This window comes from Aethina tumida, chromosome 1, assembly GCF_024364675.1.
Source record: "Aethina tumida isolate Nest 87 chromosome 1, icAetTumi1.1, whole genome shotgun sequence".
Classification (NCBI taxonomy): Eukaryota; Metazoa; Arthropoda; class Insecta; order Coleoptera; family Nitidulidae; genus Aethina; species Aethina tumida.
In genome coordinates this window covers 74,282,209-74,309,599 of record NC_065435.1, presented here as the reverse complement: position 1 = coordinate 74,309,599, position 27,391 = coordinate 74,282,209, and the positions used below count along the sequence as shown (strand labels likewise).

The 27,391-nt window shown below is 33.8% G+C and overlaps 10 protein-coding genes across 16 annotated transcripts; 3 read left to right on the top strand and 7 right to left on the bottom strand.

Moving 5' to 3' along the window:
• Window positions 1–139: 139 nt before the first annotated feature.
• On the bottom strand, window positions 140–3,800 carry LOC109603409 (monocyte to macrophage differentiation factor 2). 2 transcript variants are annotated; one of them, XM_020019907.2, is made up of 4 exons: window positions 3,539–3,800; window positions 1,601–1,673; window positions 1,048–1,546; window positions 140–985 (listed from the first exon to the last, which is right to left on the bottom strand). In XM_020019907.2, the coding sequence occupies exons 2-4, from the start codon at window positions 1,669–1,671 to the stop codon at window positions 815–817; spliced, it is 741 nt and encodes a 246-aa protein (XP_019875466.1). In that variant the 5' UTR covers window positions 1,672–1,673; window positions 3,539–3,800; the 3' UTR covers window positions 140–814. The 2 variants fall into 2 exon arrangements, with proteins under 2 accessions (XP_019875466.1, XP_019875475.1); XM_020019916.2 differs by lacking the exon at window positions 3,539–3,800 and adding an exon at window positions 2,833–2,979.
• Window positions 3,801–4,094: 294 nt separating this feature from the next.
• Window positions 4,095–5,537, bottom strand: LOC126266587 (uncharacterized). The gene has a single exon (XM_049960970.1). It carries the CDS (start codon window positions 5,379–5,381, stop codon window positions 4,095–4,097), a length of 1,287 nt encoding a protein of 428 aa, XP_049816927.1. The 5' UTR covers window positions 5,382–5,537.
• Window positions 5,538–6,190: 653 nt separating this feature from the next.
• LOC109603643 (uncharacterized) lies at window positions 6,191–6,992 on the bottom strand. 3 transcript variants are annotated; one of them, XM_049970351.1, is made up of 5 exons: window positions 6,919–6,992; window positions 6,800–6,866; window positions 6,542–6,748; window positions 6,398–6,497; window positions 6,191–6,347 (listed from the first exon to the last, which is right to left on the bottom strand). In XM_049970351.1, exons 1-5 carry the CDS (start codon window positions 6,935–6,937, stop codon window positions 6,270–6,272), a joined length of 471 nt encoding a protein of 156 aa, XP_049826308.1. In that variant the 5' UTR covers window positions 6,938–6,992; the 3' UTR covers window positions 6,191–6,269. The 3 variants fall into 3 exon arrangements, with proteins under 3 accessions (XP_049826308.1, XP_049826309.1, XP_049826310.1); XM_049970352.1 differs by having other exon boundaries at window positions 6,398–6,476; XM_049970353.1 differs by having other exon boundaries at window positions 6,398–6,458.
• Window positions 6,993–7,042: 50 nt separating this feature from the next.
• Window positions 7,043–9,933, bottom strand: LOC109603752 (septin-2). Of its 3 annotated transcripts, none has more exons than XM_020020250.2 (8): window positions 9,761–9,933; window positions 8,376–8,628; window positions 8,130–8,318; window positions 7,930–8,080; window positions 7,712–7,877; window positions 7,505–7,658; window positions 7,361–7,463; window positions 7,043–7,310 (listed from the first exon to the last, which is right to left on the bottom strand). In XM_020020250.2, the coding sequence occupies exons 1-8, from the start codon at window positions 9,765–9,767 to the stop codon at window positions 7,212–7,214; spliced, it is 1,122 nt and encodes a 373-aa protein (XP_019875809.1). In that variant the 5' UTR covers window positions 9,768–9,933; the 3' UTR covers window positions 7,043–7,211. The 3 variants fall into 3 exon arrangements, with proteins under 3 accessions (XP_019875809.1, XP_019875816.1, XP_019875823.1); XM_020020257.2 differs by having other exon boundaries at window positions 7,361–7,451; XM_020020264.2 differs by having other exon boundaries at window positions 7,044–7,310; window positions 7,361–7,439.
• Window positions 9,934–10,093: 160 nt separating this feature from the next.
• LOC109603786 (erlin-2-like) lies at window positions 10,094–11,560 on the top strand. Its single transcript, XM_020020287.2, has 4 exons — window positions 10,094–10,429; window positions 10,484–10,564; window positions 10,618–10,726; window positions 10,788–11,560. The coding sequence occupies exons 1-4, from the start codon at window positions 10,316–10,318 to the stop codon at window positions 11,456–11,458; spliced, it is 975 nt and encodes a 324-aa protein (XP_019875846.1). The 5' UTR covers window positions 10,094–10,315; the 3' UTR covers window positions 11,459–11,560.
• A 583-nt stretch (window positions 11,561–12,143) lies between these two features.
• LOC109603733 (putative inorganic phosphate cotransporter) lies at window positions 12,144–15,504 on the bottom strand. Its single transcript, XM_020020227.2, has 8 exons — window positions 15,173–15,504; window positions 14,482–14,684; window positions 14,188–14,424; window positions 14,038–14,125; window positions 13,607–13,983; window positions 13,409–13,541; window positions 13,116–13,357; window positions 12,144–13,056 (listed from the first exon to the last, which is right to left on the bottom strand). The coding sequence occupies exons 1-8, from the start codon at window positions 15,276–15,278 to the stop codon at window positions 12,919–12,921; spliced, it is 1,524 nt and encodes a 507-aa protein (XP_019875786.1). The 5' UTR covers window positions 15,279–15,504; the 3' UTR covers window positions 12,144–12,918.
• Window positions 15,505–15,687: 183 nt separating this feature from the next.
• Window positions 15,688–20,410, top strand: LOC109603776 (replication factor C subunit 5). Its single transcript, XM_020020275.2, has 8 exons — window positions 15,688–15,860; window positions 15,916–15,980; window positions 16,031–16,158; window positions 16,219–16,381; window positions 19,604–19,763; window positions 19,817–20,028; window positions 20,088–20,165; window positions 20,220–20,410. The coding sequence occupies exons 1-8, from the start codon at window positions 15,823–15,825 to the stop codon at window positions 20,360–20,362; spliced, it is 987 nt and encodes a 328-aa protein (XP_019875834.1). The 5' UTR covers window positions 15,688–15,822; the 3' UTR covers window positions 20,363–20,410.
• On the bottom strand, window positions 17,527–18,590 carry LOC109603804 (neurophysin 1). Its single transcript, XM_020020312.2, has 3 exons — window positions 18,324–18,590; window positions 18,006–18,213; window positions 17,527–17,697 (listed from the first exon to the last, which is right to left on the bottom strand). Exons 1-3 carry the CDS (start codon window positions 18,453–18,455, stop codon window positions 17,579–17,581), a joined length of 459 nt encoding a protein of 152 aa, XP_019875871.1. The 5' UTR covers window positions 18,456–18,590; the 3' UTR covers window positions 17,527–17,578.
• On the top strand, window positions 18,544–19,536 carry LOC109603797 (ras-related protein Rab-28). Its single transcript, XM_020020299.2, has 5 exons — window positions 18,544–18,675; window positions 18,725–18,913; window positions 18,970–19,090; window positions 19,153–19,256; window positions 19,312–19,536. The coding sequence occupies exons 1-5, from the start codon at window positions 18,601–18,603 to the stop codon at window positions 19,480–19,482; spliced, it is 660 nt and encodes a 219-aa protein (XP_019875858.1). The 5' UTR covers window positions 18,544–18,600; the 3' UTR covers window positions 19,483–19,536.
• Window positions 20,405–26,975, bottom strand: LOC109603743 (carboxypeptidase M). Of its 2 annotated transcripts, XM_049970347.1 has the most exons (8): window positions 26,732–26,975; window positions 22,624–23,120; window positions 22,247–22,571; window positions 22,151–22,180; window positions 21,947–22,086; window positions 21,731–21,886; window positions 21,402–21,671; window positions 20,405–20,975 (listed from the first exon to the last, which is right to left on the bottom strand). In XM_049970347.1, exons 2-8 carry the CDS (start codon window positions 23,110–23,112, stop codon window positions 20,832–20,834), a joined length of 1,554 nt encoding a protein of 517 aa, XP_049826304.1. In that variant the 5' UTR covers window positions 23,113–23,120; window positions 26,732–26,975; the 3' UTR covers window positions 20,405–20,831. The 2 variants fall into 2 exon arrangements, with proteins under 2 accessions (XP_049826304.1, XP_019875798.2); XM_020020239.2 differs by lacking the exon at window positions 22,151–22,180 and having other exon boundaries at window positions 26,732–26,974.
• Window positions 26,976–27,391: the final 416 nt, after the last annotated feature.

Genomic DNA, 27,391 nt, shown 5'->3' with positions numbered 1-27,391 from the left:
GATTATGTAAACAATTGTGTAATGTGCATATCTATTTATGTTTCTTGTTGTACTTACTTACACATTTAATCCTGTACATAAATAAAATACCACAAAATTTTCTTTTTAATATAATTTTGTATGGGATAATCAAACGCAATTTTCCTGTCTTATCCTTGTTTATTAAAATACTTTCTTGACTTTATAATATGGAAGCTATAAAGTTAAAATTAGCCCTTATAAAAATTAATGTATTTACAATGTATATGTACAAAAACAAAATAACTTTTGGTCATTTTTGGCAAAATTGAAATTTGTAAATCTAATACTGCATGTTTAAATTTTGAAAAACAAAGAACGATGCGAAATTATAACCAGATTAAAAAATAAGGGGGTACCTGTGTTATTTTAAACGAACTACTATATTGTCGTCTATATTCTTTTTGGTAAGACACGATTTATTGGTCACACAATTTGTTTTCTTTTGTGGAGTTTACACCTATATAATCTGTGGGCTATTTAACAACTGTTTTCTATCGTAAAAATAGAGAGACAATTTTAAAAATTGGTAGATTCGTAATTGTCTTTGGTTTGCAGGTACGAAAAGTTATATTGCCGGAATCACAGATGAAAATAATTGAAAAAATAACATAATATAACATTCTTCTCCTATCACAGATTTAGACGTTAATTTTAGTTTACGAGACTGATAAGAATGAGTATTTCTGTAGAAGATTCTCAAATATTTCCTTTGGCACACAATAAAAATGATAAAAAAACACGTTTATCCGGAAGTTGAAATGGTAATAGCGGTATGAAAGAATTGAAGTTCTCCCTAATAAAGATATTTCAGAATTGCATAATAATGTACAGCCGCGGCCGCAACAACAAACAGATGCCAAATCGCGTGCGCAAACGGCACGACACCGTCACATTTAAAAAAAATCACCCCTAAAACGTACAGAATGCCACCAATGCTCAGCTCCATGATTCCTGATATTAAGTGCTAAAACAGACCATTTATTGTCAATTGATTATTTAATTAAGACGAAAAGATTTTGTACTCACTTCAGTTAAAATCGTAAGCGATGGTCCGAGTCCCATGAACAAATAGAAGAGCGTCTCCAACGTTTTGTACTTCTCGTGGAAAGTCTGCTGGTAAATAATACCGAGGAAGGCCAAAACCCAAACAATCCAGCTCATAGACGAGGACCAACCTTCGATCGGCAATTGTTCAATCGTTAACCAAGGGAAATACGAGCCGGCAATGAAAATATAAATCATCCCTCTGTCACATCTGTGCAATACGTCCTTCAAATTTCTGTGTTTGTTGCAGTAGAAGACGCAGTGGAAGGATGTCGAGACACTGAAGAGGAAGACCAAAGTGGCGCCGTAAACCAGAGCGGACAGACGTTGCGGGCCAGTGCTTGCCCTATCGATCAATTGCATCGTGCCCAAAATGCTTGGCAGGATCCAAACCCCGTGGGTCAGGATGTTGGCGATGTGTTCCACCGGTGTCGGGCAATACGCCTCGTGCGGCAAAGCCTTTCTGTTCATCCATCTTATGCTGAGAACAAACATAAAATGCAATCATGATGATGTGGATTTGCACTATATATACCTTTTTAGTCTGTTGACGTTCAAAGTGTTCTTGAAATAGTTGAGGTACTGTAGGGCAATACTTTTTATCATACCTGCAAACATATACGCAACACGATTAGTAAAGTTGTGATATATATCGAGTACTGAGTAATATATAGAACGGCTTCAATATATCCATTTGTTTGCTAATTAGCCTTTGTTAAGGTTATAAGTTCAAACGTTAGGATGTTGGTTAAGGATTTTTGGCAAACTTTAATTTTTAAATTGTTTTCATGCAACTTATATCGAATGTTTTAATTAAAACACGTCGTTGTTAATAATTATTACAGTGCACCTTAATTAAACAAGTAAATACAGGAAAACCTTTACAAACATAAATATTGTTTGTACAAATATTTATTTAACAAAGCGGATCTTGTTTGTAGGTTTTATCTGCTTGGATTTAGACATATACAAAATAGTACTACACCTTCAATTCCATTGTATTTCCCCGACAATAAACAATTACATTTATTAAGTCATACATAACAGAAATAAATATAATGTATGTGTATGTGTGTATGTGTGTATGTTATGTATGTGTGTATGTAATAATTTTACTATTTGTTAAAAATATCTTATAACCATAAATCGATCCGCTGTTACTTACTACTAAAATGTGAGTTGCAGTACAATTATTCTTAATTAAAATGAATTAAAAGTTCGCATATAAATGACCTTTTCATTACCGCAACTATGCAACAAATATAAGCTTTAATAAATGTCGATGCTGCTTTCAAAATCATTTATGATGGTATTCACCTGATAATTTGGATATCTAAAGTAGAACTAATCACATACTTGAAAGTGTTCATTGTGTTGGAAGTGGATAAATTAACATAATTATATAGAATATTCAGCGACAATCCATTGTTTTCTTATCATACAGGACAATGTTTGATCATCCCTTAAGAATTAAAGAATATTCAATTTGACAAAACTTGTTTAGCCCAGTAAATTAATTAAGTATTATTCACAAATTGAAATACCCTTTATGAAATGACATGTTAATCTTAGATTAACAGAAAATTAATGGACTCGGTCACGAAAACCTATTCAAACTCTTTTAAGTATTAAACACCCTAAAAATAAAACCCAAACAAGGCGGAACCATGAATAAGAAATCAATCCAGGGTCTGAATTAACACAATTATAGTGTAGTTTGTTCTTAGTTTGAGCGTTATTTTAATTAGAATTTTGCAAGTTTCTTACCAGAAAAAGGGTAAACAAAATAAAATAACACTTTGTTTTCACTTCAGCTCCAGCTGACGCGGCGTTGCCATTGCAAGAAGACCACGAACAAAGAGAAATTGTTATTCACGAATTTAAATAATTTGTTTAAATTTTATTATAATAATTATTGACAACGTGTTAATGTCAGTCGCTTTGTTAATTGTTAAAAATGAAATGCGTAAAATTTGTTCAGAATTAGCACCGGTGGCAACAATGAAATTAATTAACTAACGATGTTGCCGACTTGTTAAGAACTGTAAATTTATTTTTTTTAAATTCATTTAATATGTAATAGATAAAATAATATATGTAATAGATAGAGATAATGTGTTACGCAATTGTTTAATGAACATATTAAATATAACGTGATATTATAAAAACATTTTTTCAAAAATTTAGTTATATGTATTAATTAACTTAATCTTTAGTTAAATTGTGACGTTTGAAATGTAATCAACAAAATTATTGCCAATTAAACATAATGAGTAGTAATTACCTTATCAATTCATGACCCATTTTACATTAATGCGTGGAATAATTGAAGAGTAAAATCGTTTATTAACTAATGGCAAGAACTGTCGCAACCATGCATCAAAACCGCGAACCTTGATCGTGACTTTTTTAAAAAAATAATTGTTTGTTTATAATAATTGAAATAGCTAGCCAATTAGCTAGAAATACTTACTTTTCTAGTTCCACAGCAAAACACCACTTACAAAACGAACGGTCACGTTGCAACGGATTAAAATTGCATTTAAGAATATTCAGGTCCGGTTTTAGCGCGGCATTCTCCCATATACGGTTTCCGCAAGTCGATATTGTTAACTGAATTAAGTCGAATCGTACCACATCTTATTCGGTCACAAATAGACGTACAATAGAATAATGATGTGTTGCATTCAATAAAACCCGAACCACTTAATGGACCCGCGTGTGGAACACTGCGTTTTCTGTTCGGACGCCCTTGACTGTTTGTAATATTGCCAATTTACAATAATGAACTGGTACACTAATGATTGTTCTAGTTGTTTTAATGGTGATTGTCTAGGCTTTATCTACTGTATATCAAAATGAAAATTGTCTATCGCTTGCGATAGTAAAATTAATTTAATTGAAGTGGACAGACGAAAACAATTATCAATTTAATAGTTAATATTTCGTACCAACCAGAATTGTATTAAAACATTTAAAACAATTCATTAAGTTGTTTATTCATCTTAAAAAATAACACAAATTATCTACTAATAATGAATAAAGTTAATGTTCATTCTATGTAACAAAACCTCGAGTAGAAACCCAACAATAGAACAAATAACCCCAATTACATATAAATTAACAACAGGTTTGAACTGATTCAAATTTACTGTAGAGAAAGCTTGTTCCGTTGTGATTTTTTTCAAATAATCACTATGCCATTTTTCCACAAAACCATGTTGTACAATCAGTTGTACAATTTGGCTTAGACGATTTGCAAACGGAAAACCTTTATTGAAATAAATGGTTAAAGGATTAGAAACTACAGGCGTTCCTAAACAATGAATACCGATTTTAATTTGTGGATCCTTGCTGTTTTGTATTAAAAATTGTATGTGATGTGTAGGAATTGCCAGGGCATAGGTTTTATGATGAGCTGTATTGTAGAGACATTCTTGAGTGTCGTTGCAGTCCTGCAAGTAGGAAAAGAGTTTATTGTCTATAAAATACGTCTTTAAAGTTGCCAATGTACTTGGTTGCAGGTTTCCCTCAATTGATTCAATCGAAGTATATTTTTCCTCCATGAAGTTCGTGGACAAATTACTAATGAGGCTCGTTCTGAATACCACGTTGAAGTAGAAGGCGAAGAAAAACAAAATAGTTAACATGTAACGCACTCCAAACATCCTTGGGACTTTTATGGGCATTGTCATAATAACAGCAAACATCTCATAAATTATTGAAAAGAAACTTGCGCCTTTATTGTCCCTGTTATGTAAATACCACACGGCCAAAGAAAGTGTGGACATTGTGCATAGTATACATATCCAAACGATGCAATTGAAAAACTGCAACTTTTGCTTGGAAACGAGTTCGTGAGGCAAACACCAAGAAACCGCGGTATACATGAATGGTTGACTCGCCTCGAAGTACCTAAATCTGTTCAAAGTTACCATGTAGGAACTAACAGCCATTTCGACCTGTCCGTCTTTCAACCACCGCATCTGTCCAAAGGTGGTGCCGTTCGGATAAACATCACCGAAATCGTATTTTATTGAGGAGGTGATGTAAGTTATAGTGAAGTTTAGTTTTTCAGCTATGAGGTTTAGTACATTGTACTCAATACCTTTGTCTGAATACTGATTTGACACTGTGTTGTTTGGTAAGTTGATAAAATATGGACCGTAGTTCACGAATGACACTCTCAGTTTGCAGTTACTTACCTGAGGAAATCTTCTCAGGTACATTAATTTGTAAATGTAACTGCCGTTGACACAAGTATCCAAGTAGGTGCTATCTTTGCAGTACGGTACAATGGAGCGATATAATTTCATCGAGGTCAACGATAAAATTGGAGCGAATATAGATTTGTTTAATAAATGTTGTTGTACTTTATGAGGGACGTCTTTTAAAAGTACTATCAAAATTTTTAACCGCTCCACACTGTTTGTTGTCAAAGATCTATTGACAATCGCAGTTAATAAACTAGATAGTTGTGGAACATTTTCAATAATTAACATGTAGTTTCTGTTCCGTCGTTTAGGCAGAACAAACATTCCAGATTGTAAAGTGAATGTCCAGTTCTGTTCGTTTGCGTATTTTAATAGAAAGTCGACGTTGTAGGAGGAATTATGTAGAATGTTAACGATAAAATTCATCTTTGGATTAACAATTTCAGCAACCTTCAGCACACAGTCTACCAGTGGAGCAGTAAATTGCGAATCAATTAATTGTATGATCGAAAAAACTGTAATTAAAATGTACAGCATATCGGAAACCACTTTTTACTGATTATGAGTTACAATAGGAAACTTCATAATCCAAATATTTACTGTGAGTAAATAAATTAAATGTCAATCAGTTTGTTGTTAACGGTATAAAAAGCTCTAAATCAATTAAGGGGCGTTTGATATATACAAAAAAGGTTATAGCATGACATTATTTTGAGTTTAAATTTTGTAGATTAGAAATTACAGTGTAATTATTAAAGATTACCTACTATAAAATATAAATCACTTACGAGTTCAACATATAGTCATATTAAACTTCACGTTATCTGCAAACAAGGATTAAATTAAAAAAATATATATTCTCGACGATGCATAAGTAAATAGGAGAATTGGAACCATTAATAGACATTAAATATTTCGAATAAATATTTTATTTCATATTTCTATTAATAAAATAATATACAAAATATTCTATGTAGAATAGAAATTATATTATTCCCAAGGAGAAACATCCTCAAAGCTAACATATCCATCAGCTTCTGAACATTGCCTCGTTATCGGAGGATAAGCCTAAAAGAAAATATTAGATAAAGTAATTTTTTAATTCTCAAAATAATTACGGAATGAAAAGAATGCCTGCTTGAATCATCACTAATACAGGACGCCATGTCGTCTTTCTTGCTGGAAACCGAACCGATCCTTAAAATCGAATCCTCAAATCTAATTTCAATCAGTCACAACATTCCAAATAAAAATCTACTTACTTTTTAGTTAAATCCATCGAATCTAGTAGATCCGACTCAGTGTCGTGTTTTTTGAAAATCGGTAAATTTTCGGACGTAAATACCGGCATATTTCTTAAATTTCCCGTGCTTGTAAAATGTCGAAAAACGTCCAGAGAACTACTGGTTTTCATACCACCTTCTTCTATTATATAGAATTGCTGTGTACTTGCTGTTTTTCTGTACAAACTAAATAATTTCTAAATAAAATTTGTTTGATTTAAATTAAACGGTACATACCATATACAATAAATAAAAGACAATATCAATATAAAAACTATTGATGAAGTAACTGCTACAATCGTCCCTAAAAGATTTAAGAATATTATTTAATTAGTTGTTTATTAAGTTTGTCTTACACGTTAATGTCCATTCCATTTTGCTAACGATTCTTAAACAGACATTTATAAGAAACACACAAAAAGTTGCAATAAAAAAGTTATAATCAAACAGAATAACCAACGTACGAAACTAGGCAATTGTAAAATAAAACAGCCTTTGCAAAACGTTCAATTTTATTAAATAACATAATAAATTATAACTAATATCGATTATAAATATGAAAAAAACTCTTCAACTAGTTTACTTCTTCTTTGGTACTTATTACATTGAATTATTGTGATTACACCTTCTAACATCAATTCGTTTTTGTCTAAACATCAATAATACTGTCGTGTTTCTTTGCCGTATCTTGAGCGTTCACCTTTAACTTCTCCTGCATCTTATTCAGCATCTCCTGCATCCTCCGTATCTAAAAAGAAAGTTTCAGTATACAAAATTAACTGTTCGAGAAACTATTACTTCTTCATCCTTTTGGAGAAGCAGTCGATCAGTGTCCGATATATCCGAATCGTAGGGGTTCGAGTCGCGCTTCAGCTTCCTGAAAGAGTTCCTGGAAAAGTTACTACCGAAACGTTTATCAAACGTTCAAAGATCCGATCTTACCCCCTTTCGCGTGCGTGCTGCGAAATCTGCGAGATGCACTGTGCTCGGAAGTTCTCATAGTGCACGTCCTCGGTCACGTCTTTCAAATCTTGCATGTGGGTGGAGATGAGCATCGTTCTCAGTTTTATGAAGTCGCTGTGCTTTGGATTTTCCACTGGAAATGGTGATTCTAAGAAGTCTAATTTATTAATGTGACACTCGATTTACCATCCACAACCCCCCAGGGGTACTGTCGACCTCTGACTTTTCTGCCGGCAACTTCCAAGGTGGTGTTGCTGCCGACGACCGCAAACGGCACGCTCGCCTTCAGTTCTTTGTCTTGTTGCTTGAACTCGTCGTCCTCGTCGCTGTCACATTCCGGAAACTCGTACATCTGCAAAAAACAGCTTCAGTTGTCGTCAAATTTTTAATTACCATGATTTTACCTGTATGTCGTTGGCCCTAATGTCGTTGATGATGTTCTGCTTCAGCTTAGCGACTTCTGAAGTTGTTAACGTGTCTGCCTTTGCGATCACTAACACAATGTTGACTTTTCTGTGTAACCGTTTCATTAACTCCAAATCCATCTGTCTCAGACTATAAAAAAATTATTTAAGATTAACGAACAATTTAGACATCGTTTTACCTGTGTCCCCAAGGAGGAATAAAATACAGACAACAGTGTACACGATTATCTTGAATGTTACGACGATTTAGACCACTTTCGTCAGTGAAATACTGTCTGAACTGTTCATCGATGTAATTCGTGCAGACTTTCCAGCTGTCCTCGCAATTCACAGCGTCTCCAAAGCCCGGTGTGTCGATGACAGTCAGTCTAAAAAAATTAATACGCCATCAAAACGAAGGTTTTCATCGACCAGTCGATTCGTGCCTTAGTTTCACTCCTCGTTCCTCAATCTCCATGGTTTTCTTTTCGATTGAGGTTGTCTTTTTTATTTTCTCGGTGACATCGGGTACGATGCGATTCTTATACAGATCCTCAAGGAAGAGGCTGTTGATTAGGGTTGATTTCCCCAAGCCGGACTCCCCGACCACCATCAGGGTGAAGTCAAATCCTCTCTTAACCGATTTTCGGTGCACCTGATCCGGTAACGTTGCAAATCCTATGTAATCCCGGTCTCGGTCTGCAATTCGAACAAAAAAGATTAAATGTTTCAACCCGCATGTAACGTATCGAGTTTCCAGATTAGCACTTTATAAATAGAACCGCGATTAAAACGTAACAATGTGTTTTTTTAACATTTTCTAATTCCGAACGCTTTTATAAGTACATTAAACTCCAGACTTTGATTATGTAATAACGGGATAAAAATTGTTTTATCTGACAACTGTTTGTTTAATCGGCGCTATTTTAATGAAGGTGCAGATAATTCAAAGAAATGCTTATTTTGCTGATTTCGAATCGGAAATCTGCGCTGCGATGCATATTATTAATCTGTGAGAATGTTTTCTGAAACTGCAGAAAACCAAACAATATAGTTGTAAAAAAATAAACTAACATAGAAATGTTATTTTACTTTAAAAATATTCAAGAAATACGTGAACATGTTTTAAAAATTAATTACGAGGCTTTAGTAGAACGAAATTTATACAACTTGCGTTTAGATTTCTAAACGTGCGTGTTTTTATCGTTATCACAAGCGAAAGTACCAACAACAATGGTTATTTGTGCGTGGCCCATGTAAATTTGAACTTCCTGCGACCCATATTCATAATGAAAATAAACATTTCGTCACGAACACTCTATTTCTATTTTTGTATGCAGTTCTTCAACACTATTTCAAATGAATCTTAAGGGAGTAAACACACACACACAAAATTTAATCCGGAAGGATTAAATTTTTACACATTATATGTTAAATTTATTAAAAATAATATTTTTATAAAATTTTATTTTTTTTAATTATTGCTCAGAATAAAAATAAATAATTGACAGCAAATTTAATAGTCTTATTAGAATATGAAATATATATATTTAAATTCAAATAATTGTTACTTATTATTAACATAATCCTCGGACAAAACCACAAGTAAAATATATATAATTTCAAATATTATTTTAAGGAAGCGAAAAATAACAAAAAGAATGACAATAACTTGTTAACAACTATTCATTCATTCACAATTCGCGATGAATGAGCGCTAATTGAATAATACACGGTTTTAAATAGTGACGCGGTCGTATTGTTTATGCGGTCGGAAATTCTTTCACGGTACAGAAAAAACGCAACGGAACAACCGTACTGTTTTATTTACCTGACATTTTAAATTCCACTTTCTATGGCCCGTCCGTTTCGTCGAGATCGTCGTTCTTGTGTTGTGGTTGTGGGTGTAGCACCGGGAAAACGGATCGATACGTCGCTTTTTGAATTTCGCACGCACACTCGCCACTTTGCGTCGTTTTCGGACGGCCTGGCGTCGATGTGTGAGCCGCAAACGGTGATCTTGTTCAAAGGTGGGGCGAGGAACAATGGGGGAAAACCGTTGTTTTCGAGGGGTACGATTTTTGATGGTGGGGAGGGGTTTTTTTAATAATGGGACCATTTGCACTTGTTGATGATATGTGTAGTTTGTTTTCGCAATGTTGAGTTCGTAATTTCATTGTGATAGGCAACCCTTGTTACATTTTGTTGTGTTTGTATCAATGACTTTTTGATTTTCACAGTTTATAAAACTGTCATACCGCAAACAAAAACCTAACCAACGATGTTAATTCGGTTGTTACGGAAACATTTAAAGATTTCCAATAAAAATCAACCATTTTAATAATTAATCTGATGAGTTAATAACGCAGCATAAAATCTTTTCAGAATGTCGTACTTGATGGAACACGCTATTATAGGCTCGATTTGTATGTGCCTTGTTTTGGTTTTTAATTATTCGTTGCACCGAATTGAAGAAGGACATGTTGGCGTTTATTACCGTGTACGTTCTTATTTATATATTGTAATATGTATCCTATTAAACAATAATTTCTAGGGAGGAGCTGTACTACCGAAAACAAGTGAACCAGGTTATCACATGATGTTGCCTGTAATTACTAGCTATAAATCTGTACAAGTATGAATTCTATTAATATTTAAATAATAAATTAAATTGGTATACATGTTTAGGTCACACTGCAAACTGACGAAGTAAAAAATGTACCATGTGGTACAAGTGGCGGCGTAATGATTTATTTTGATAGAATTGAAGTTGTCAATCATTTAAAAGCATCAAGTGGTAAGTTATATTGTTTAAAAATTAAAAGGAACAATATACCTAATATATTCAATTTGTTCAGTAATGGATATAGTTAGAAACTACACTGCCGACTATGATAAAACGTTAATATTCAACAAAGTCCATCATGAATTGAATCAATTTTGCAGCATCCATACCTTGCATGAAGTCTATATTGATCTCTTCGATCAGATAGATGAAAATTTGAAAACGGCTCTGCAAAGAGATCTAAATGAAATGGCACCAGGATTGACAATACAAGCGGTACGCGTTACCAAGCCAAAAATTCCAGAAGTGATCCGGAAAAACTACGAACTGATGGAGGGGGAAAAGACTAAGCTGCTAATAGCTACGCAACACCAAAAGGTAGTAGAAAAAGATGCAGAAACTGAAAGGAAACGAGCAATAATCGAAGCTGAAAAGGAGGCACAAGTCGCTAAGATCCAATACGAACAGAAGATCATGGAGAAAGAGTCGTTGCAGAAGATTTCGCAAATAGAAGACGAGATGCACGTTGCCAAGCAAAAAAGCATGGCGGATGCGGAGTTTTACAAGTTGAGTCAGTTGGCGAAAATTAATAAGGAACTGTTGACTAAAGAGTACATAGAGTTGAAGAAGTATGAGTCGTTGGCGGCGAATAGCAAGGTCTATTTTGGCAATGATATACCTCAGAGTTTTTTAAGTGACACTACCGCAGTGCCTGCCATTTCCAATGCCAAGAAAGAGTTATAAGAGTTTGGGCTGTCATTTACATGTTTCCAAAGAAACTTATTATTTAATTCTTTTGTAAATCTGTAACACATTTTCTATTTAACAATAAACAGTGTTTTCAAATTAACGTATTTTTCTTTCAAAAATTATTTAATTAAAAATCCCATTCTAAGGTAAAATAATTTTATTCATAGTTGATAAAAATATATACATCTATGTTTTCCTTATTTACAAATATTTTAATAAAAATTTTAACAATAAAATGTAATTGTGATATTATTGACTTGAGCAGTTAATACGAAAAGGTTATATAATACTAAAAAGAACTGAATTCAAAATATTAGCACTTAAACTATAATAAAAATCTACAGTTTACTCAAAGTTATTTTTCCAATATACTCAAATATATCTTTTTACAGAAATAAAATTTTCCACAATATATATTAACGTTGAAATAAGCGTGAGAAATTATATAAATAATAAGAATATACTAAGAGTATCAAAGTTTATAAAACGAATACAAATTGTCATTCAAAATAAAAACAAAATATTTTTAAATGGGAAGAGTGTACATTTTTGGCAGCAAACGTCTATTTTAGCAATGTATACCTCAGTTATTTAGGAGTACCTACAATATAAGAAAAAGAAAAAAACGTGTTGAAATTAATGTATTCTTTTTTCAAAATTATCTAATTATAAAACACAATTTAAGGTAAAATATATTTATTTATAGTTGATAAAAATGTATACATTTTTGTATATTTTTCCTATCTACAGATGTTTTAATAAAAATATACTTGAGCAAAATAAAAAGTAATTGTCACATATAATTGACTATGAAATGAGCAAATGCTACAAAAAAGTTACATAATACTTATAAAAAGAACCAAAATCAAGACAATAGCACCTTAATAACTAAAAACTCAGATAAACAAGAATCCACAATTTATTGGAAAGAGATTTTCCCAATGTGCTGTTTTTATCACATATACTATACTGTATGACTTATACAATAAATTTCTGATTGGTATCATCTAAAATGTAAATGCAATAACTTAGGAGATTTGATAAGAAGATATACATCAATTTACATAATTAAATATGAAAACTATGCTTAATAATTAAGTATCACATTAACATAGTACCAGGAAATTTCGGCGGATATTTTTTTCAAAGCACTCATTTTAATTCTCACCTTGTGTCAAGAATAATTCGAGGCAACACAAAGAAATCACATAAAACAAGTGCTCCACCTCAATAAATCAATTATATAATACAGGATTAAGTGTTTATAAACAATATGTTGGTACCATTAAAGCTTACACTTTAATAATTCTATAAACCTGTATATAAAGATCACATTGTTTTTTGTCTTATCTCCCTACAATAGATTACATAAATCATCCTGCTAAATATGTACAAAATTAAAACAATAACAGTTAAACTTAGGCGTCGACCAACATGGCCAAATAAAGCGCCTGTCAGTTAGTCGTGCTTAATCTCTGCGATCTGGACCACGGCTGTTCTCTGGCACTCGCGAACGCCACATAAAACAGATTCGTGCCGATGTTTATCCCTGCAGCCAGATAAAATACCATCCTCCACTGTCCCAGCGTTTCCTACAGACAAGAAAAAAACTATATAATCAGAAAGTTGTACAAAAAACTATTAAACTTACGCGTCCCTCGATGATGAGGCCAATGACGTAAGGCGCTAGGAAACCGCACATATTGGCGGCCGCATTAGTAATTCCGTACATGGTGCCGGCATATTTGGGACTTAAGGCGATGTGGTTCATTTGATTGCCAGCGTATACGGCGCCTGCTAAAGCACCGGGAAGCGCCAACAATAATTGTACCGAAAGACGATCGCAACCCACGTACGCGACGCCCAGTAAACCCAAAGACGGCACTATTGAACCTAAACATTGTTAATTAGTATTAATGGTTGGTTTAATGTAGATATACATACTAATAGAATTGAAAACTTTGTAAGAAGTGGATAGGGACAGGTAATTCTTGCTCAGTAACCAATCCGCAAAGATACTTGTTAAAATACCGCACCACCAACTCGTAAAATAAGGAATTGCGGACAGAAGGGCATCCTGAAACCACACATAAACGCAAGTTAAATTAATCATTTCAAGGCACAACATTCAAGATTTCTTACAGATTGTATATCAAAATGCAACACTTGAGCCATGTAAGTTGGTAACTCGGTCAGCTGGGTGTAAAAAGCCCACGACTGTCCGCACTGCGTTATCAGAATGGCCCACAGGGGCACGCAAGTGGCCAGACTTCTCCACGGTATCGATCGTTTGTCGTCTTCGTCCTGTGGTCCAATGCTCGCTAAAATAAACGCCTTCTCTTGCGGACAAATGCGGGGATGCACCTGCGGATTGTCGTACACCAAGTACATCCAAAAGAAAAACCATATGAAGCCCAAAAAACCAAACAAATAGAAACACAACGGCCAGCCTCCCATGAACTCCAACGAGCACAACCAGCCGCTCAATGGTAACGATATTATAGTACCGAAGTTTGCACCTGAAATCGTTTAATATTTATTATAGATAGCTTAGATGCGTGAACTCTACGAACCGGCATAAACGTAAGCGGCGAATTTGCTGCGTTCCAACGGTGGAATCCAACGAGCCAACATTGCATGCATCGAAGGAAACGTAACGCCCTTAAAATATGCAAAAAAAAAACATTAATTTCACGTGACAATAATTAAAACAGCGATCGTACCTCGCCCATTCCTTCCAAAATCCTGACGATAATGAATAGTGGAAAGTTAATTTTCGCGGCAATCGGACTCAGGAATGTAAAAATAGCGGTGACAAGCACCCCTAACCCATAAACTCTTTTGCCACCCAACAGTTCAGCGAGTCTACCTCCAGGTACTTGGGTCAGCACGTAACCGTAAAAAAACGAACCCAAAACGATGCCCTGCGTCTGTTCATCCCAATTGAATTCCCCATTTGACTAAAACAATTATAGCAATTAATATTGTGAGCGACAAATGTATCAAAGGAAAATTACGGGTGTTGTGCCGTTGGTGATATTCGGAACGGGACAATGTTCGAACGAGTTGTTGTTGGTTGGTTGGGGGATCATGGTGTTGTTCACCATAGCCACGATCGCGACCGACAGATTGACTCGCATCGCGTACACGTTGGCGAAGCCGAGGAAACCCAGGATGCCGAGGATGTGGCGAGACTTCATGCAATCCTTCGTGTCCTCGACTGAAAACAAACATGTTTATTTATGGTCGTTAATAAATTGTCCTTGTTTCATTAGTGATGAACGGACAGTAATTTAACAAAGGAATTTTGCTCATTCAACAAGAATTTAATAATTTATTGTACTTGGGTTAATTATGCAGTATTTATTTATTGTATATAATATATGAGTATATATTACTAATACGTTAATCTATCCAAATATAAACTGTTTTCTCATAGACTTATAGACTTTGTCCATTTGTCTTGTGTTATCATTTCCTAATAAGAAATAAAAATGAATCATCATACAAAAACAAAATGAAGCAATTAAAGACTATGTATTTGAAAATATTTATATGGACACTATTCATAAACAAAGTTATGTATTAATATAAGTGCATTTAAGCCCACTTTTTTATAATAACTTTTAATTATTTAAACAAAAACTTAATCTATCTTTAAGAATAAAACTATATTTATAGTTGTGGACAAATAAAACAATATTTTACCATCAGGTGCAACAATTTGGGTGGTTTCATCCTCATCATCATAGTTGCTGTCATCACTAGCACTATCACAGTTATTAATCGACTCTTCGTTTAAGGCCGAGTACATTTTTTGAAAATATTAAAACGCACTAACAATAAGTAATTAAATATTCGTTACTTAATAGTGAATCATCAGTTCAATATCAGTAAACTGCTAGTAATTAATACACGAACTGTGGGGCGTAAACAATCAGAATAACGCAAGTAAATCGATTGAGAATTAATAACAGAATTAGTGTAATGGAATTAAATCAAAACTGTCGAACAGCTGATAAAAATCCCTTTGTTTTGACACTTTATAAAACCACTGACATTTGCTTTGTATTTGTCAGCCACTTTCAGTGTCCCCAATATAAATTTTTGTTTACCACGCCATTTTACTAGAACTGTCAGATCGAGTTCCCATTCTACACTTTTTATTTAAATTTATTTGATAATTATTATAATAAAATACTTAAATTAGTTTTGATTAAAATAATATAAATTATTATAAAGAATTTTAAGTTATTTTTATTTTAAGAGCAATGCAGAATGGGTAACATTAGTTGCCTAACCTGTCCCGCCAAAACAGTAAGTTATTAACCTAAAAATTTTTCAAACACCTATTCAAAATGGTCCAAATGGAAGAAAAACGCGTTAATCTGCCATGGTTAGTTGAAAACTGTTCAAGAAGGATAAAATATACTATTTTTGTATTTTTATAGGGTTGAAAAATACCGGCCAAACAAATTGGAGGAACTTGTTTCTCACGACGATATAATCAAAACAGGTTCGTTGTACTTTTGCATTGTTTTCAACTTATTAACAATAACTTTCCAGTAACAAAATTCATAAACGACGATCAGTTTCCCCATTTACTATTCTACGGACCACCGGGAACCGGTAAAACAAGCACAATATTAGCATGTGCCAAGCAATTGTACACACCGGCAGAATATGGAAAAATGGTAGAGTAATCACAATAATAAACAATATAAATAAATAAGGTCTCAATTTGTTGGTCTTAGGTTTTGGAGTTGAACGCTTCCGACGATAGGGGTATTAAAATTGTTCAGAATGCTGTTCAGACCTTCGCCAGCACCAGAAATATGTTTCATACTGGTTTCAAGTTAGTAATTCTGGATGAAGCTGATGCAATGACCATGGAAGCACAAAGTTGTCTCAGAAGAAGTAAGTTTAAGATTAGTAAAAATATTTATGTATAACATTCTTTTTTTATTGAAAATAATTTAAATTGAATTTATTTTTTCTTAAAGTAAAATTTTAAATTTTTTTTAAGAAACAAAAATATTTTTATTAAATATCAGTATGTTGAAATATTTATAATATTAATATGTTAAAAATAACAAAAATTTTTAGTTTTTTGCAGTTATTTTATCTAAATTTATATGTACATTTTTTTCTCTAGAATTTTCTTTTTATCAGTAATTAATGAAACAATTTACGCATCAGCAACTGAATAATATAAATTTAATCCCGTTATCCTTGTAATATTTTTTTTCGATACATTATTTACTCACACTCGTTGATGACATCATTAACAGACAACAGCTGGTAATACACCATGGCACCACGTCAACTCTTGTATATTTACAATCGTTGCGTTTTTGGTCACGCCAAATGATACCAATCAACCTTCAGGTGTGAACGGGAAACCGTTTACAAATACATATTGGCGGATTTACGTTTTAATGTTCCGTAATCTTATCGTTTGCTTGCATAAATGATATCGCATTACAATCCATATTTATTACTGATAATTATCAGTGTTAAACAGGATTTGTTCCAGTTTAAAATATGAATAAAATATTACTGATGAACGCATAAACATTAAAATAAACGTTCATTAACATAACAGTGTCGGTTGTGACGATTGGCGATTGCCAATTTTGTTTGTATCGTCGGAAATAACCTGGACGACAACATGAGCCGTACTCACCTACTTAATATATGTAATCATGTTCTGACTGTACAAGAAACACCGGCGCATTCGCCAAAATTGCTATTTAGCGTAGCATCACTTATGTTTTAAAAAGATATTTTATAGTAATACAACGCTAATTAATTATTAATTAAAGTGTTGTTTATTTTGATGGCACAAGTACGGATCTGTGTTCCTGTTTTATTAATTAGGTCCGAACAATCTGGATTGACCAGTATATTTTTAACTTCTAACCAGGTAAGTACAATAAAAATAAAAGGCATAGATTTTAATTAAATATTTTTATTTATTATTATTGTTATTATTATATGGATCTTTAGGACTTCTTCTCAATAAATGCACTTAAATATATTAGTATATTTAGATATACAACATTAGATTAAACATTATACGTGGTTGATTTAGTGTCAGTTCGTTTTAGTCTTTCAGTTTTCGTTGACGATGTCCAATGGATAGTTCATTAGGTTGTACAGTTCCATTCCCATTAAATTTTCCGACGACTTTTTTTCGTCCAATGAACAATGTTTGTCTACGTGGCAACTTTCTATAAAATTATAAATTTATTAATTTATCCAATTAAAATGATGATAAAATCGATATAATATTACTTTTAATGATTTATTGTTGTGTTATTATTCATAACTTCTGTGAATATAAGAAAATTATTTTAGTCATTAATTCTATTGTTTTGCTGGAAAATTTTAGATCATTGATATTTGCGTGTTACCACTCAATAAAAGCTTGAACACGCAATAAAAGTTTTATCACAAATTTAATATTAAATAAGTTTTTTATAGCAAGTCCTACGTTGTTTAATATCAAATAAATGCGAAAAATTAATTTATCTCTGACCTTGATTGCAACAAATCCCATCAATGGCACATCTTCCAGTATTTTTGCGACAAAACGAGCTACCGGCAATGCACGGTTCTCGCTCTTGAAAGAATCCTTCCCTTTGGCACCGGATAGTTTCGGACGTACCCATTAGACAACCGAAGGGGCCGCAACATATGCTTGGTCCGAAACACTGGCCTGTGTGTCCTGGACCGCAGGAAACGCACTACAAAATTACGAGATAGAGAAGATAAAATTACAGAAACCTGGAACTATCTGTTGCGCCATCTAATTTCTATTAAATTGTCCACTTATATATTGAATAATTATGCTTACGGATTTGATGTTGGGTTCCATTAGCTCGAACTTGCCGCTCCTCTTTCCGCCCCTTGGACAATTGGTGATAAGGCAACCGACGACCACATCGGCGAGGACCAGTAACAAGACAACCAGAAGCTTCCGACCCATCTTGCGATACTGATGGCTCTCGCCACCGAACTACGGACTTTTATACATCCGAGAACATTAAAATTGTAATGCGAAATTCAATGCAGGTTACAGAAGGAATAATAAGTGGCACTTATACACGTATTGTTATGGTGATGTGAGCAGGATGAGTGATTCCGAGGAGGAGACGGCGGAAAAACAGCTCCGGTTGGTCGTTGTGGGCGACTGTGGCGTTGGAAAAGTGTTTTTTCTTATACTGTATTATTTTATACTAATTTTTTTAATTGTAGACGAGTTTAGTGAGGAGGTTCTGTTTTGACGAATTTTCAAGACAATACACGCAAACTATCGGTGCTGATTTTTATATAAAACGTCTAATTTTGCCTGGTAAACATGAAATTACCATCAGAATTTCCGATTTGAGTGGCGGTGTTGATCTTAGGGGCCCCATGGTTAAAAATTACTTATTCAAAGCTAATGTACGTTCTTTAAACCATATATATATATATTACATTTTTACAGTTATTTGTTTTAGATGGTCATACTTGTCTACGACATTACAAACTCGACAAGTTTTGAAAACATGTCTGTTTGGATTAGAGCAGTTTCTGAAGCTGTTAGTAACTCAGTCACTTGTGCCATTTTCGGCAATAAAAGTAATCATCATTATTAATTATACATATTTATATATAACAAATAAATAAATCGTATTTTTCAGGTGATGTGGAACATAGCAGAGCTGTCCGACTGGACAAAACCAGACAATTTCAAATAGAAAACAATCTTTTAGGTTACATAGTTTCCGCCAAAACTGGAGAGGCAGTAAGTTCCTAAAAGATAAACTGTGACAGTTAAAAATCATTATTGTTTTGTTAAGGTGAATGGTTCATTATCGGAATTAATAGGAAAGCATTTTGGTATTTGCCTCTCAAAATTAGAAAAAGAGAAACAGGCTCCCGTTGTACGAGCTGAACTTATCGTACCTTCGACTGATAGATCTAAAAGTGCGGTCGTTCAAACAAATACTTCGGTTTGCTCGTTACAGTGAAGTTGTCTTTCCATAATTTGTACTGTAATACAAAATAAAACATATACTTCACTCTATTGTCTTTTATTTATATCATAAAATAATTTTGTATAGAAGTTTAATATTTTTTTTATTTTTATAGTTATAGAAAAATACACGGAAAATACAAGATTTTGCATTATTTGCAACTACCTCGGTAAAATAATCCCTGCCCTACATTCACGTTGCACTCGGTTCAGATTTGGTCCGTTGTCTCCGGCACTGATTCGTCCCCGATTGGACTTTGTAGTGGAACAAGAAAAGTAAATTTAGAAACATTTAAATTGTTAAAAATTTTAATAATGTTGTTTTCTAGTGTTAAAATTACAGAAGATGGTAAAGAAGCATTGATTACTTTAGCGAATGGTGATATGAGAAAAGTTTTGAACGTCCTTCAAAGTACTTGGTTAGCTTACAAAGAAGTTACAGAAGACACTGTTTATACTTGTGTCGGACATCCCCTCAGAAGTGATATTGAAAACATAGTTAAATGGTTACTGAATAGCGATTTCAAAACTACCTACAAAAGTAATTACTTTACATTTATTTCTTATTAAAAAATGTAATTTTAATTAATTAATTTTTAGATATCAAAGAATTGAAGACTGTGAAAGGTTTGGCTCTGCAGGATATTTTAACAGAAGTTCATAAATATGTTCACAGAAGTATATATGATTAAAAGTGAAATATTGTATGTTGCTAATCATATTGTTTTTTAGTCGAATTTCCCTTTGCCATCATGGCCAAATTGTTGGATGACATGGCAACAATTGAAAGTAGTTTATGTGCAGGAACCAATGAGAATATTCAACTTACCGCTTTTATTGCAGCCTTTCAAGCCTGCAGAAATATTTCAGTATAATCAATTTTTGTATCATTATATTTTTTAATAAAACTCTTATATGTTTAATATTTATTTTTATTTTACTTACAGAATAAATTATAACAGTCTATATAACAAGTGATAACAGTGGAACTAAAATTGTTATATTAACAATTCTTACTACATTGTGTTTTTCTTAAAGTACCTGAGACCAGAACATTAAAACTACTGTACTTGCAGTGCCAATAAATTAAAACAGTGCGGGAACATAAATAACACATAATTAACATACAGGAAGGCAAGTTTCAACAACTGCTCATGGTGGAAGACTAAAAAATTTAATAAATACGGGTTCAAAAACCAATAAGGCAGTGTCTAAGACTAGCTAAGAGAGCTGTCGCTTCTTCAAGCCCACTTTGGATTTATTGTGGGTTAATCTAGTTGGTTTTTGAATTTTTGTACATTTCAATTAAGAGAATACGTTCCAAGTTTGCACTTGCACGTGAAATTAACCAAAATAGTTGACTAAGTTAGAGAATCCGCTTGTGATCGACGAGATGATTCCACTTTCTTGGGCTTGTTGTTGGGGTATTTGCGGTACTCTGTGGTGGAAAACTGGTGCGTGGGGTCTGTAATAATGTCCATCCTTTCTCTAAGAACAAAAAACAAAATTTCAAAAAGTTATTTATGACAGTAGGAAAATGTTAACACAATACTATAGCTTCAACCATCAATTACTACTACTTGGGCAATTGCTAGAAGAAGATAAACATAAAGCAAAAGCAGTTCAAGCCATCACAGACGATCCTCCCTCCAGTTAATGAAAGCAGCTGAAGCTGATGAGTACTTACTGTAACTTAGAAAATCGACCACGTATTTACATAATAATTAGTCGTCGGGAAATTGAAAATCGGTGGTTGGAAGTTGTTCTTTATGTACAGACAACATCGAAACCGGCGGCGACGTAACTGGCGGCTTAAACGCTTGACCAGGCTGCAAATTCCAATTTTGTATTTACAAGGCACGAAACCACCACCAAAATTTTTACACAAACACCAAATTTTGGTAAAAATCATACCTTTGCAGCATGGAGGGTAACATTCAACAAAGTGGGATGTTCTTCGACAACCATGAAGTCGAGCTCCCTTGGCACGTAACCGTCGGCGTATACTTCTAATGTGTAGACGCCTGGCAACAAAATCCTCCAGAACTCTCCATATTTCGTAGACTGGAAACCTACATCTCTAGATTTTACTTTCAAAGATGCTTTTTCTACTGGGTTGCCGTTTTCGTCCATTACGAAACCGTGAACGCCTCTGTGAGCTTCAGCCAAATACTTAATCAACGACTACAACATAGAATTATAAAATAAGTAACTAAATAAGTCAAAGTGTGAAGAAAAGTTACCATTTTGTTGTCCTCCCAATATTTCGGTAACTCGTGGGCTGGAGGATATTTACAACAAGACACTTCTAGTGTGACCTCCATACAGCCGTACCAAACGTAGTTGTAGTCCTGCATGCCTCCAGTTAGTGGGTACCATTCAGCACCGTTTGTGATACCCTTAAAAGATAAAAAAAATAACATTTTTTCCATAAGAAACTACACCGTAATTAATCATACCCTCTTGAATGATTGTTGAGATTGCTTACAAGAGACACCGCGACTCATCTTAGCATGGTTGGTGGAGTAAGTCAAGGCGAGATGTTTGAAGACATCATCGTCAGGTGTCAAGGATGGTGCTGACGAATAAGACAGGAATACTAAAACACAAAAACACGGTCAAACCTGCACCCCATTAATATTACCCCCTTTCCCCGTACTTACAAGAGCACAAGGCCGAAGACCTGCACAATCCTTGCAGCAGAAATGGCTACATAATAATTTACTTTCACATAAACTACATTTAAGTCCAGTACTTACGGGAGTTAGGAGTGTTGTCGAAAGGATAGCTGGCCACCAGAGCGCCCCCATGCAAACTTCCAGACAACACAAATTGAATCTTGGAGACCCACTCTTTGACCGCCTCTGTTTCCGGTTGTACTCGCTTGTTGTTCTGTTTGAAGTAGTCGGGGAAGTTGCGGTTCAAGTCGAAACCTCTGGCGTTGTATCTACCCTGTCCTCCGTCGCATGTACCTTCTTTGGACACCTCGAAGCCGTCCGGGTTCATGGACGGGAGGATGTGAATCCTTGTATTGTCCAGCAGCCACCGCACATACGGATCAGTCGCGTAACTTGTAGTTAAATACTGTAATTACAAACGTTTTTATAAATGTCAATACATCATTGTGTAAATTTACGTGTATGAGATGGAGGAGCAGTTCTTTGCTGACAGCTTCATTGCCATGTATGTTCCCGATGTATTTTACGTCCGGTTTGCCGATCATGTGTTCGTAGGGGGAAGCCGACACGACCATGACCCACAAGTCGCGTCCTTGCACCGATTTTCCGATGGAATAGAGAGCGGTCAATGATGGATATCTTCTCGTCGTGTCCCTTAAAAACTGCGTCATCGCGTCGAAATCATGATAGTTCCATCCTATATTGTAATTGTCCACTTGTCCGTCTTGGCTGAAGGTATTGAGTTGGTTCGGTTGATAGTTTCTTTGCTCGGCGTTTTGGGGGAGGGTTTGGGCGACGTTTTGCGGTAAATTATGAACTTGGTCTTGGAGGAACTGGTCTTCGGACACGCTGATTGCGGAGGATATTTGAGCTGAGTTCGGGTTGTTGGAGAAGCTTTGGGATAAAACGGTAGAACACAGCAAGGGCAGCCATAATATTGACTTCATCTTAAAACCTGCAATAAACGACTGATAATTAAAATATTGCGTTGGTTGAAGGTTGTTCTTTTCTTTTTTGGAAAATAATATTTTATTTTTATATACGCATAATTAACAACATACAATTCGAATGACCAGTTCTTTTGTCATGTAAATTTACTCCGATAGAGAGATTTTTCAAATCACAAAAACCCCTTTTATACTAAATATCTTCACTACCTTTTGAAAATAAAATTCATGGCCAGCAAAATAATTTATTCATGACTGTACTTCTCGTTACCCACTCAAGTTTATCGTACCAAAATATGGTAAACTCGTTTTTTATCCAGTATTTGTTAAAGTTATTCTTTAACATCAAACATTTTGTCATAGTAATTTAAACTGGAAATACACATTTATTTAATGAAAATAGCCTTAAAATAATGAAGATTTACTGATGAAACGAATTGGCGCGAAGAGGCGCATTTAAAAGTACCTCTGGAGAACTTGTACACAAAATATTCGTTGATATTTAATGTAAAATTGTTATTGCTATATTCTATTTTAAACAATAAAAAGATAAAAGATGTAGTTTTTAATATTAACGTTATGTTAATAAAATCATTTTCATAGGTGAGGCACTGCTTCACCTGCCTCATCTGAGAAGGCACCACTAATAATAATATTAATTAATCGATGCCATTTGGTTTTGATTTTGTGATTAAGTCAATTAAAAAGCACTTTGTTAGAGATTGAAATGTTTATGATTAGTAACGTATTGGGTGTGACAAGTGCAAAAAATGAGATCATAACAAATATTTGAAATGTTTTACTGAGTGTTTTTGAAAAAGGAATGTTGTTGCAGTAATAAGAACATATCAGCATCATTGTCTAAGTTTAATGTCTGGTAATGGCGGCACCATTTTATTGTTGTGTTAATTGTCTTCAAATTATACAACTGAAGAAAGCGTAGATAAACAGTTTCATCTTGAGCAAACAAGTTCTTATCTAATATTTATGTAAGATCATCGCTTTAAGATCATTTTTATTTTGATTTGGCGACGAATCAACAGATAATGTTTAGGAAAGTGTAAAATAGTATGCGAAGAACAATTACGCTCGTAAATCGCAGTTTTCGGGTGGCTTAATTAAGCGTCCCAGATTTCAATTCAGCCGTGCCCTTTTTCTCGCGTCAACCTCCACATTAATAATCGCGCGTGTTAATGGAAAATCAAACGCACTCGTGCATAGTCCTGGTGTTCACGCTTTCGTTGTTTTCCATTTAATAACCACCGCGAAAATTCTCAATTTTTTCCCCAACACTCTTAGAAAGTTTTCCTGGAAATTGCAATTGGTATGATTTAGTGTGGTTTTGCGGAAATCCGATGATGAACCGGCGACGAATTTTAGAAAGCGGTGACTTATCGAACGCCACCGCGGTGGCACCGCGGAGATTCGAACGGTATACGTTCCGAAATGTGGGTTAGCGTTGAACGCACCTCAATTTTACTGGTCCCTAGGTCAAGGCCCTTTAAATCAGCTGATCCGGCTCACAAATTTTCAACAACGCAACCGTTCCTATTTCGGACCGGCCCGACAACTATCAATGAACATGCACTTCGAAAATGTACCGTTTCGTGTGGTTTTTACTTGCATTTAATTTACCGTAATTTATTTTAAATAGATATTAAGCCGATTTATAAATTTAACAAATAAATCGTTTATTTTTATTGTGCTCACGATTAATATGTATTAAAAGGAGATCCATTTATCATTAAACTAAAATTTAAAATAAATTATGTTCAAAACAAGTTAATGGTACAATTATTAATAATATTCCTTTTGTTAAAAATTGTGCAATGTAAAAATCCCATTCGCACAAATAAAATTAACGTGAAACCGTCCGAAACAGTTTCACAATCGATTTTTTCTACTTTAGCACACAAATAACTTCCTCCGCTTTAAATTTGTCTCCTTGAAACTGTTTAACATATTGTCCGCAATTTTTTTTCAATGCCATCATTGTAATAAATTTATTCATGATATGTGCATACTATTCACAATCCTGCACTTATCTTCACGGAAACCCGATTCAATACGTTTCTCCGTTCTCCACGTTAAAAGTTGAGCGCGATTTGAATAACGCTTCGTTTCCGCCCGCGAACGGATCGAATTAAAATAAAAAAATGTGTGTCGAGACCCAATTTTCCGTTAACTGTTATTTTTTGTAACAAAGGCAAACGACAAACACTAATTGTGGGCGTGAGTGGCAGCGGTGGTTAATTAATTTATTATATTTTATTTCTTTCACAAATCGATCGGTTCTGATGCACGATAATTAGAACAACCCGGTTTGTTTGCTTAGAAATTAGAAAAGCGTTTAGCGATCAGACATTAACTGACTTTCTTTCGTCCTCTCTTTATTTTCTTTCGAATGATGATTTATTTTAAAGATTATTGCTTGGAAAGTGATTTATGACATGATTTATTGTATTTCAATTATCCAGATTGACGTCTCTACTTGTACTAATTTGCATATTTCTAACGAACAAAAAATGTCAACTGTTTAATAAACTGTTGAAAATACATCCAAGGATAAAAATAATGGTTAATTAATTATTATAAATAGTGTTTTCAAACAACTCCTCACTCATAATAAAATATACACATATGCAGCACGAAATTGTAATGAAATAATTAATGTACAGCATGAAACTGTAATCAATTTTTATCTGGTAAAGTGCATTAAAAAATAAAGAACCAGTTTGGATTCGTTCTTTTTTTAAGGTCTAAAAATAGTATACAAGGATGAAATGACAGGAAAGTTTTACGAAGGGGACAAATATTCTAAAATGGCTTATGGTAATTTTTTTATCAAAGGTTACAGACAAATACCAAAATCTTTATGATACACATTTGATTTATAAAGTTAATGAACAAATAAATAAATATATAAAATTTGCATAATTATGCACTACATAAATAATTTAGAGGTGAATTTTAATATCTTAAAATCCGGTTAAAGGTATATTTTTTCGAATACATAAAAAATAAGATGAAAATCATACTTATAATTTTTTAATAATTAACATATAACAGACAGTTCATAAATAAATGTAATACTTTTATAGTAATAAAGCTGAATAATTTTCAGTCTTAAATTGTGGTACACGAAAAATTTAGTACATATACTTTAAAACCAGGGTAAAAAATATATTTATTAAGAATGACAAAAAAGAATGCAAAATTTGTAGTTTTTAAGCATAAAAAATTATGTAAAGGTTAAGGCTTCCGTGACCATTGTTTCCATATCTATATTACCCGAACAAATTATATTAAATATAAAAAAAATGATTTTATATTTATTTTCAGAATTGTGAGAAATATTCCTTTATAAATAAACGCAATTCAAGTTAAAAATTTTGATTGTTCTAAATTATGAAAATAAAAAATAAAATTTATATTAAACTAATTATTAATTTACAGAGATCCTCACAAAATATAGAAGTGCTAATTTAATTACATGAAAAGCTCCAAACGTAATTAAACTAATAAATTTTAACAAAACCATAATTTGCATATCGTTAAAACTATCTGTTTTCCTAGAAAACCAAAACCAGAAAGTTAAACAAATTAAACCAAAACTCACCTGCCCTGAGCACAGAATGTAAACGAGGAAAATCACTGCGTCGCCAGCCCGTTTAGCATAAATGTTATCTATCGATCCACCAGGTAAATGGAAACGGTTATGGAAAGAACGATCGTTTTCGGCGGCAATCAAGCCGACTGGGTTCGATCTATCGTGGTATCGTTCAAACTGAACGATCCTGCAGTCTCGAATGAACGATCGACACTGGCCGGTTCGCGAGAGTCGGTTCGTCGGATGCAGCGCAGGCCGTCACTTGCACCTGACAAGGTAAAGGTCCCGACCAACGAAACGGCTCTAAACTTGCCACGAGAGGAACGCCTTTCGACCGTGCAATGTTTCCACCATCCGTTTTTACCTTATTAGATTAAAGGAACAAGTGAATTCGATTTTTTTTTGGTATTTCCGATTCGTTCATTTTGATTTCGTTCGGAATTTCCTTAGGTCTATTACCATTATGTCAGAATTGTATAACATTTTTTATGTAAATATTGAATGTATCTCCACAATCATCTTCAAGTTATTCAGTATTTATTTGATTCTCTTTTTATAATTTGAGTTCGTAAGAATTATAAAGTGATGAAGCCAATGTTAATTCTACCTCTTTAGTTTGTTTCAACCATAGCCATAAAGCCGAAAAATGTATGTATGTGTCGTAATCGA

Bases quoted from the DNA above. Each gene is read 5' to 3' on its own strand.
- LOC109603797 (XM_020020299.2), top strand. From the start codon at position 18,601: ATGAGTGATTCCGAGGAGGAGACGGCGGAAAAACAGCTCCGGTTGGTC. The intron at 18,676-18,724 runs GTGTTTTTTCTT...TTTTAATTGTAG, and splicing joins GCGACTGTGGCGTTGGAAAA to ACGAGTTTAGTGAGGAGGTT. The intron at 19,257-19,311 runs GTAAGTTCCTAA...TGTTTTGTTAAG, and splicing joins CCGCCAAAACTGGAGAGGCA to GTGAATGGTTCATTATCGGA.
- LOC109603743 (XM_049970347.1), bottom strand. From the start codon at position 23,112: ATGAAGTCAATATTATGGCTGCCCTTGCTGTGTTCTACCGTTTTATCC. The intron at 22,572-22,623 runs GTAAATTTACAC...TTGTAATTACAG, and splicing joins TGCTCCTCCATCTCATACAC to TATTTAACTACAAGTTACGC. The intron at 22,181-22,246 runs GTAAGTACTGGA...TTCTGCTGCAAG, and splicing joins CGACAACACTCCTAACTCCC to GATTGTGCAGGTCTTCGGCC.
- LOC109603733 (XM_020020227.2), bottom strand. From the start codon at position 15,278: ATGTACTCGGCCTTAAACGAAGAGTCGATTAATAACTGTGATAGTGCT. The intron at 14,685-15,172 runs GTAAAATATTGT...GTTTGTTTTCAG, and splicing joins CCAAATTGTTGCACCTGATG to TCGAGGACACGAAGGATTGC. The intron at 14,126-14,187 runs GTACGATCGCTG...GCATATTTTAAG, and splicing joins TTTTGGAAGGAATGGGCGAG to GGCGTTACGTTTCCTTCGAT.
- LOC126266587 (XM_049960970.1), bottom strand. From the start codon at position 5,381: ATGAAATTATATCGCTCCATTGTACCGTACTGCAAAGATAGCACCTAC.
- LOC109603804 (XM_020020312.2), bottom strand. From the start codon at position 18,455: ATGGGTCGGAAGCTTCTGGTTGTCTTGTTACTGGTCCTCGCCGATGTG. The intron at 18,214-18,323 runs GTAAGCATAATT...GTAATTTTGTAG, and splicing joins TGGAACCCAACATCAAATCC to TGCGTTTCCTGCGGTCCAGG. The intron at 17,698-18,005 runs GTCAGAGATAAA...ATAATTTTATAG, and splicing joins TGGGATTTGTTGCAATCAAG to AAAGTTGCCACGTAGACAAA.
- LOC109603786 (XM_020020287.2), top strand. From the start codon at position 10,316: ATGTCGTACTTGATGGAACACGCTATTATAGGCTCGATTTGTATGTGC. The intron at 10,430-10,483 runs GTACGTTCTTAT...AATAATTTCTAG, and splicing joins ATGTTGGCGTTTATTACCGT to GGAGGAGCTGTACTACCGAA. The intron at 10,565-10,617 runs GTATGAATTCTA...ATACATGTTTAG, and splicing joins CTAGCTATAAATCTGTACAA to GTCACACTGCAAACTGACGA.
- LOC109603409 (XM_020019907.2), bottom strand. From the start codon at position 1,671: ATGATAAAAAGTATTGCCCTACAGTACCTCAACTATTTCAAGAACACT. The intron at 1,547-1,600 runs GTATATATAGTG...GTTTGTTCTCAG, and splicing joins AACGTCAACAGACTAAAAAG to CATAAGATGGATGAACAGAA. The intron at 986-1,047 runs GTGAGTACAAAA...GGTCTGTTTTAG, and splicing joins CGCTTACGATTTTAACTGAA to CACTTAATATCAGGAATCAT.
- LOC109603776 (XM_020020275.2), top strand. From the start codon at position 15,823: ATGGTCCAAATGGAAGAAAAACGCGTTAATCTGCCATG. The intron at 15,861-15,915 runs GTTAGTTGAAAA...GTATTTTTATAG, and splicing joins AAACGCGTTAATCTGCCATG to GGTTGAAAAATACCGGCCAA. The intron at 16,382-19,603 runs GTAAGTTTAAGA...TTATTTTTATAG, and splicing joins ACAAAGTTGTCTCAGAAGAA to TTATAGAAAAATACACGGAA.
- LOC109603643 (XM_049970351.1), bottom strand. The intron at 6,749-6,799 runs GTATGTACCGTT...GAAATTATTTAG, and splicing joins TCTTTTATTTATTGTATATG to TTTGTACAGAAAAACAGCAA. The intron at 6,498-6,541 runs GTAAGTAGATTT...GATTGAAATTAG, and splicing joins TCGATGGATTTAACTAAAAA to ATTTGAGGATTCGATTTTAA.
- LOC109603752 (XM_020020250.2), bottom strand. The intron at 8,319-8,375 runs GCACGAATCGAC...TAATTTTTTTAG, and splicing joins GAACGAGGAGTGAAACTAAG to ACTGACTGTCATCGACACAC. The intron at 7,464-7,504 runs GTAAGATCGGAT...ACGTTTCGGTAG, and splicing joins CAGCACGCACGCGAAAGGGG to TAACTTTTCCAGGAACTCTT.